Genomic DNA, 7,655 nt, shown 5'->3' with positions numbered 1-7,655 from the left:
AAATGGGCTTTCCACTTGGCCAGCACCATCTTGTCTGCTCCTTACTGTACACGTGGCTGGCAAAGAGAAGGGAAGATGGAGCCGTCATTTTGAACATGCCTAGTCCCAGGTAGCCTTTTCCTATTGGCACAACTGCCAGCATTCACTCGTGCAAGCTTCCAGCTTGCTTGTCTATGTCTGCAGATCAATTTTACAGGCTGCTCTTTGTTAGAAAAGAACATGATCGGCTGGGTGCAGTGGCTCACACCTGTAATCCCAGCACTTTGGGAGGCCGAGGCAGGCAGATCACGAGGTCAGGAGATCGAGACCATCCTGGTCAAAATGGTGAAACCCTGTCTGTACTAAAAATACAAAAATTACCTGGGCGTGGTGCTGTGCTCCTATAGTCCCAGCTACTCGGGAGACTGAGGCAGGAGAATTGCTTGAACCTGGGAGGCAGAGGTTGCAGTGAGCTGAGATTGCGCCACTGCACTCCAGCCTGGTGACAGAGTGAGACTCCATCTTAAAAAAAAAAAAAAAAAAAAAAAAAAAAAAAGAATATGATTCTGGGGCTGCTTTTCCTTAAAAGGAAAACCTTACTAAGGATTCCTGTACCCTCACGATCTGCCTAAGTACTTTCTTCTTAACTCCTACATCAGTTGCAGGATAGTCAAATGCCTCTTCCTGGATTTCAAGGCCAGCACGATCTCACCTCTGTCTATTATTTCACTGCAATGTCCCCCACACTTGATCTTCCCTGCTGCTGTGTGTGATAGAATCTATTTTGTTGGCCCTCTCAACCTTCTGTCCCTCGTTTTCAGGTTATTGCAAACCCCCATGCATTTTGGATAGAGGAATTTTCCTTCTGCACAACTCATCTCTGAGATGGGGGCTGCCAAACACAGTCATGGGCATGTGACACAATTGGAACCAATCAGAGTCCTTTCCAGGAATTCATATCATCCCAGTGGAAGAGGAAGTCTTCTCTTTCCTCTGGAGCCACTCTCTGGGGTGGTGGAATAATATAAGCCTAGAGCTGTTTGCAGACATCTCTGCCACATGAATCTTGTCCTCACTTGGAGGCAAGAAGCCATATTCACAGAAAAAGAGAAGCAAGACAGATAGACAGACACACACACACGGACAGAGAGAACAGAGTGAGTGACCACATTGTCATGCCACATTGCTTGAGTCTCTGCATCCCCTGTCTTATCTGGTTTCATGAGCCAATACATTTCTTTAAAAAAAAAAAAAAAAAAGTGTAAATTTGAGTTGTGTTTCCTCTATGGGCTAATACAAAGTGTCTTGACTGCTATTCAGCTGTACTGGATTGCTGATGGCTCCCAGAATTCCACGCTGTCTCTGACTTACACCCTTTACAGGTTCAAGAGACACCATGCTAGCCACATGAAGTCCAGGAGGGAAATGCAAGGATGGCTCCTGCGGCCCATTCTCCTTGTTCCCTGGGTTTTTCTTCGGGCTACTCTGTGTGGCCACGTCCAGGTTGCCAGGGGGATTCTCCTGGACCACCTCCTTCATGCTCTCCCCCCATACCTGCTCAGACCCTCTGTTCCTTTGCACTCTCCAGAGTCTGCCTCCTTATGGAGCCTGGTCCCTGACATGGGTTGGCAGCCATTTCTCTCCCTCTAGTTCTGTTGCTGGGTAGGGGCTTTGGTTGCAGTAGGTTTCAGACCCTGAGGGTGTGCAGTATGGACTCACAGCATGTCTCCAAAAGACCTCCAGCATGATGAATTACTCGTGACAATTCTTCCCTCCCTTATCATGCCTGAGACTGTTCATTGGCTTCCCAGCCTTCAGGCACATTTGAGACAGCCAGGCATGAGACAGAGTGAAGGCTTAGAGGCCCTTCCACCATTGTGTTTCAACTGTGTAACAAGACTCAGATGCTACACGTCAGGCGTTCAGAGGAGGAAGTATGAGGAAAGGCAGGCAGGTTTGGTAGCTGGGGGATGTCACAGATGTGCCGGCCATTGGCAGAAGGGCCAGGCTAGGCCTGGAGTGTTTAAGGCTTTCCCGAGATGGGATGGGGCTCTGATGACATAGCCTGCAGAGGAGCCTCTGTGGCTTGCCTGATTGACCTTGAGGATACCGGGCTGACAGTTTTCAACATGTGACAGGAAAGCTTGGGCAAGGGCTGGTGTTTAGTGAATGTCAGTCCCAGGATTTTGACACTCATTCTCCGAGTCTGAATGGGGCTGGGGCTGACTCAGGGCCTCCTTCTGGGTCAGCTGGTTATTCCTCCTCTGGTACATGGAGAGGCCTGAATGGCAACGCCATAAGCCTCAGTACTTTTTCCATGGTTAGCAAATGATGTCTCCTTGACTTTGGGCTCCTCCCCAAAACCCCAACCCACCTTGCCTCTTCTGGAACCCTGGGCCAGGTGGGCTGTGACAGAAATGGACAGTGTCTGAGCTTCATTGCCTTGGGAGCCTCCTGCCCACCTTCCCCTTGCAGTTCCTGTCCATGCCACGCACCCCTAGCCCTCCTCACTCAACGGATGGGATGGTCCTCAACAAGCCACCTCTGGGGCTTTCCAGCCTCAAACTGTCTTCATTCTGTGACTCATTAGGAAGATTCTCACCGCTCATGTATTTATGAAGCCCCTGTATGGAGATTCTGGGCTGCCTTTTTTTCTTTGTTTTTCCTCTTTTCCTTTCTACTTCAAGGACTCTGAGGGCGGATTCACTTTGCTGAGCTTCTGGGCCAGCCTAGCTGAATGGGAGGAAATATCCCAGCATACTTCTTGCCTGGTGATTATGTTTCTACTAGAGGGTCAGACCAAGAGCCAGAGAATCACATGCTTGCAGCTGGGAGGGAGCAGAGAGGCAGTCTTGCACAGGTGTTCCTTGGGAAGATGATGGGCCCTGACGTGAGGAAGACCCTGAGTCTAAAACCAGTCCTGCCATTCACCAGTGTATGACCTGGAACAAGTAACTCCCTGAGCTTTGACTTTTTTTTTTTTTTTTTAAATTGTAAAGTAGAGATTAAAAAACTACTTTGCAGGGTTATTATGAAAATTAAATGGGGCATATCAGAAGTCTGATATTTAATGACCAGTAGCCAATACTATGCTTGTCTTATCCCAATCTCCTTTAGAGACAGAGGCCGACTTGCCCAAAGTCATGCCCTGAGACGGCGGCAGAATCACAGCTCATCCTGTTTCCCACTCTGAGGCTCTACACAACCTACACTGGCCCCACTAGATGGGAGACAACAGCCAGGGCAGATGAGCATGATGGGAAAACCTTTCAGTTCTCTGATCATCGCCTGGGGGCAGCACCAGTGGCAGGATTAGCAAACCCACCCCAGGTCCACTTCCACATCAGCGATGGAGAATAAAGGAACTAGCAGGAAAAAGTCAAATGAAGAAAGCACCCGGAAAAGATGTTTTTATGTTCACTTACACGGAAAAAAAACCCAAGTATACAACATGTAGATATCTGTTTCTCAGCAAATTCATCTCTATGAACCTGTTTGTTTCAGTCGCAGTTATAATTCAAGAATTGCCAAATGGAAGTCATAAAATTGTGGGGTGGGGGTTGGGGAGGAGAGCAGCCCAGGGGAAGGTAGTAATTATGTGCTATTTCTTTTCTAGTTTCAGATAATTTGGAGTTTCAACTTTTCCAGCACGTCAGTTACATAAACAGACGCCATACTAAAATATGATTGTGTAAAAATATAAAATTCCGAAAGCATGATGGCAATAATATTTTAGGGAAAAAACATTAAAGTCTGATAGCATCAGAAGATACAAATAGGATCATTTAAGCAGTCCTGTTTCTGTGTATGAACAGCAGTTGCAAATGATGGATGTACGTGAAAGAAAAAAGCATTTGATCTGTATATAACTTAGAAAGCGTAACCTTTCTAAACACTGACTTTGTAAGAAAACATGAAGGACATCTTACACTCAACAACAATGGTTTAAAAGGAGGATATAACTGTCTGAAGGATGCGGTGGCAGAATGCCATGGCCTTTGTTTTCAACTTGCTCTTAACCTATGTTGGGATGTGTTCACACTGCTGGGTTTCCCGCAGAATCTAGCACCAATATATGGATCAGACTTTGTCTTTGATCTGAGTCCTCTATGTCTTCAGTTTTGAGTGTATTGAGGTATGTTTTCTTTGGTTGCTGTTGTAACGAATGTGTAGAAAAAAAAAAAAAAAACTATAATATTTACAACAATTAAACATTTTAGATCTCAGTGTCAACTCTTCACATAAGAAAACATTGAAAACTTTAAGAATCATCGGCAGGCCATTACTTCCTAGCGTCTGTCATGAAACTGTTTTCAATACACAGAACAATTAGCCGATTAGCACAGCTGTATGCTTTCTGGTCCAGAATCTTCCCCGTGCTCAGCGGGGAGGCAAGTCCCGTGACCGCCGTGTCGGTGGTTCGCCACGCTTCACAGTAGTTATCCACAAGGCGGACACCATGAGGGCTGGAGCCGTGCCAAATGACCTTCTGGGGCCTAAAATGTAATTTTGTCATGTTATTTTTCAAAATGACACTTCTTTGTGGTATTTTTTGATAAGCAAATTGGCATAAGTTTAGTGAATCAAGTTAAACTCCTTAACCCTGATGCCAAATCACCTCTCTATCCTCATTGCCCTTGCTAGCTTTCTTAACACACTGGATTCCAGCCATACCCAGGTTGCAGTTGTTTTCAAATCACACCCTCTTCTTTTGTGAATATAAACCTTTGCTCATGGGGTCCCTTAGTCTGGAGGGCTTCTCTTTCATTTTCAGAGCAGTGACTCCTTCCCATCTTTCAAAGGCCAATAAATAACTTCCTCTTGCAGGAAGCCATCTCTAATTCTCACCCCTAAGTAAAAATGAAAACAAACATTTCCTGTATATCCTATGGTACCTGTTTCTCCACTTACAATTATAATATTCTGTCTACAGTCACAGTTAGTGTGTATCTATTTCCTCTGTAGACTGTGAGCCCTGTAAAAGTAGGAGCCGTGTAGGTTTATTACTGTGACTTCCAGGCCTGGCCTCAGGTCTAGTATAGACTAGGCACTGAGGAGAGGTTTGCTGAGTTGTTCTATTCTGAAAAACACATAATTTTCAAGATTTAGAGTGCAAATCACAGTGCAGAGTTACAAGATCACCAGGAGTTGCATTGCTTACCACTTATGATGTGCCCACTGTGTGCTATATGTTTTCATATATATTCATTTTATTCTCACAATTCTATGACATAGATATGGTTATCTTGCCCATTTGACAGGTAAGGCAGCTGAGGTTCAGAGAGTGGAAATGTCTTGCCCAGGATTCCATATTGAGTTACTGAATCTGGGTCTTCTGACTCCAAGGACAAGGCTTTCTCTGAGGCCCTCAGTTGCCTCACTGTGGCTTTATGTTGACAATATCCTAGAGAAGCAGCTGACAAAGGCATCCCATTGTTAGGATGCCCCCTAAAACTGTCTATCACACCATATCTGAGAACTTCCACCCGCACTTACCATGAAGGATCTGTCATTATGTCTCGACCATCAAAGGAGTATATTGGAATATGCATATTGAACTGACCTCCGTGGCCAGAAAAAATTGAGTCCCAATTATCAAAAAGTACTTGGCCCTATAGAGACAAAATACCACATTAGAATAATTATACCATCAGCCTACAAATGAATTAGATTTTTACTTTTTTTTTTTTTTTTTAGAGACAGTTTCGGTTTTGTCATCCAGCCAGGCTAGAGTGCAATGGTGGGATCTTGGCTCACTGCAATCTCCGCCTCCCAGGTTCAAGCAATTCTCCTACCTCAGCCTCCTGAGTAGCTGCGATTACAGGCATGCACCACTACACCCAGCTAATTTTGTATTTTTAGTAGAGGTGGGGTTTCTTCATGTTGGTCAGGCTGGTCTCGAACTTCTGACCTCAAGTGATCCACCCATCTCGGCCTCCCAAAGTGCTGGGATTACAGGCATGCACCACCACACCTGGCCTATTTTTACTCACTCTTCAAGGCCCAGATGCCCCCTCACACTAGAGTCTCCATCCCCAATTCTAGAGCCTGGACAGAGTGAAAACTCAAGAAATGTTTGTGGTTTGATTTTATAATCCATTCATGAACCCTTTGCTTTTACTGTCTTATGTCTTGAGGCAATTTCTCTTATTACATGTGTGTACAAGACTCCTTCCCATCAAAAGTGTGTTTTATGTCTTTGTTTTATTATTGTTATTTTGAAAATATTACAAATATGTACTAAGCTTCAAATTTGTGGCAGATCTTGTGCCAGTCTACACTGTGGGTGAGTCTACACTGTGGGTGAGATGAAGATGAACTTCTTAGTCCTTTCCCTGAAAGAGCCTGATCGCTTGTAGAGAGATCCAAGAATAAAAATAATTTCAGTGGGTGAAGGTGCTGGAACAGAATTCTGGGAGAGAGGGGGAAAGTGCTGGGTATGGGGTTAGGATGGAACTTGCTAGCCTCAAGGTTTCAAATTGGAGTACTCGGGTTGCCGAGATTAAAGGGTCTTGAGGTACCTTTAAGAAACAGTCATCAGGACCCAGAGCTTCTCCAGGGTGTGTGTGAGTGGCAACGAGCTTTCTCTGCCTAGCGTTGAAGGAGTCTGCTATTTCTGTGGCATAATCGAGGGATCCCACAGGCCCTGTCTCACCCACAAATGGGGCAGAGAAATATCTGCTTAAACGCTCAGAGAACACCAAACCAGGGTTCAGGACAAAGTGCTCTAGTTTGCAGTGATTTTAAGCAAACTGGTTTCTTCTTCTGAGCCTCAGTTTTCTCATCTGACAAACTAAAAAATGAATAACTCTCATGTTTATTAGAAGTACATATTAAGATAATGAGGTACTTTGTAAACAAACAAGAAAACCCTGTATCAACTAAAGAAGTTATCATTCTCTCTCTTGTATGCTCCAAGGGTCACACAAGCATAAAGAAAACTGAGGTTCAGGGAAGGCAAAGAAACCGCCCAAAGTGACATAGCCAGTCAGGGAGAGAACGGACTTAAGCCAACAGTCTTCTGTTGATGACAGGAATGAAAAGTGCCTCCAGCCCCTGTGGCAACTAATGCATGCAGAAGGCAATGAGAACCATATTTATTTTTACCTTGAGGTTCACTATGGGAAGGCTGTATCTCTCTGCTTTCCTCACAATGGTGGACAGATCTTGCAAATGGGAAGATAAGAATGCTCGGTAGGTGGACAACAGTCCTGCAGCTCTGGCCTGCTTGAAGCACTGAAAATCAGCTCGAATGTCCCCAGAAAATGGCATGTTCAGAGCAGCCAAATGCAGCTGAAAAATGTGAGACAAAAGAGAGCAGTCAGAATCAAAGGCAAACTCCAGTCCCCAGAACCATCTCACATTCCTGCAAAGATTCCAGACTTCTTAGGCTGGAGGGCACACTGAAGGTCATTTTATTCAATCCCTCCCTGACACTGGAATTACAGTCTCTGCCTGACCATCTCCAGGAAAGGAGAGCTATGGTCTCCCAAGCAGCCTGTTTCAGCTCTCCGAACAGCTCTAAGTGGCAGAAATACCTTCCTTAGGTGAAAACAAAAACAAACAAACAAAAACAGAACAAAATATTGCTTGGACCAAATAAAGCACTTCAGGGATCTGAATCCACCTGCAGGCCATAAGTTTGAGACCTCTGGGTCTGTGCAGGGGTTTTAAGC

At 45.0% G+C, this 7,655-nt stretch overlaps 1 protein-coding gene across 2 annotated transcripts in view; it reads right to left on the bottom strand.

The window, feature by feature from the left end:
- Window positions 1–3,363: 3,363 nt before the first annotated feature.
- Window positions 3,364–7,655, bottom strand: part of COL15A1 (collagen type XV alpha 1 chain) — a 129,230-nt gene continuing 124,938 nt past the window's right edge. For both annotated transcript variants that reach the window (XM_030920102.1, XM_010357627.2), the window contains 3 exons: window positions 7,087–7,272; window positions 5,476–5,591; window positions 3,364–4,475 (listed from right to left, as the gene is read on the bottom strand). In XM_030920102.1, the coding sequence (XP_030775962.1) occupies window positions 4,262–4,475; window positions 5,476–5,591; window positions 7,087–7,272 (516 nt within the window). In that variant the 3' untranslated portion in view covers window positions 3,364–4,261. The remainder of the gene's footprint in view (window positions 4,476–5,475; window positions 5,592–7,086; window positions 7,273–7,655) is intronic.

This window comes from Rhinopithecus roxellana, chromosome 16 (genome assembly GCF_007565055.1).
Source record: "Rhinopithecus roxellana isolate Shanxi Qingling chromosome 16, ASM756505v1, whole genome shotgun sequence".
Classification (NCBI taxonomy): Eukaryota; Metazoa; Chordata; class Mammalia; order Primates; family Cercopithecidae; genus Rhinopithecus; species Rhinopithecus roxellana.
Note: the sequence above shows the minus strand (reverse complement) of the source record. Positions and strands in the feature narration are given on the sequence as shown.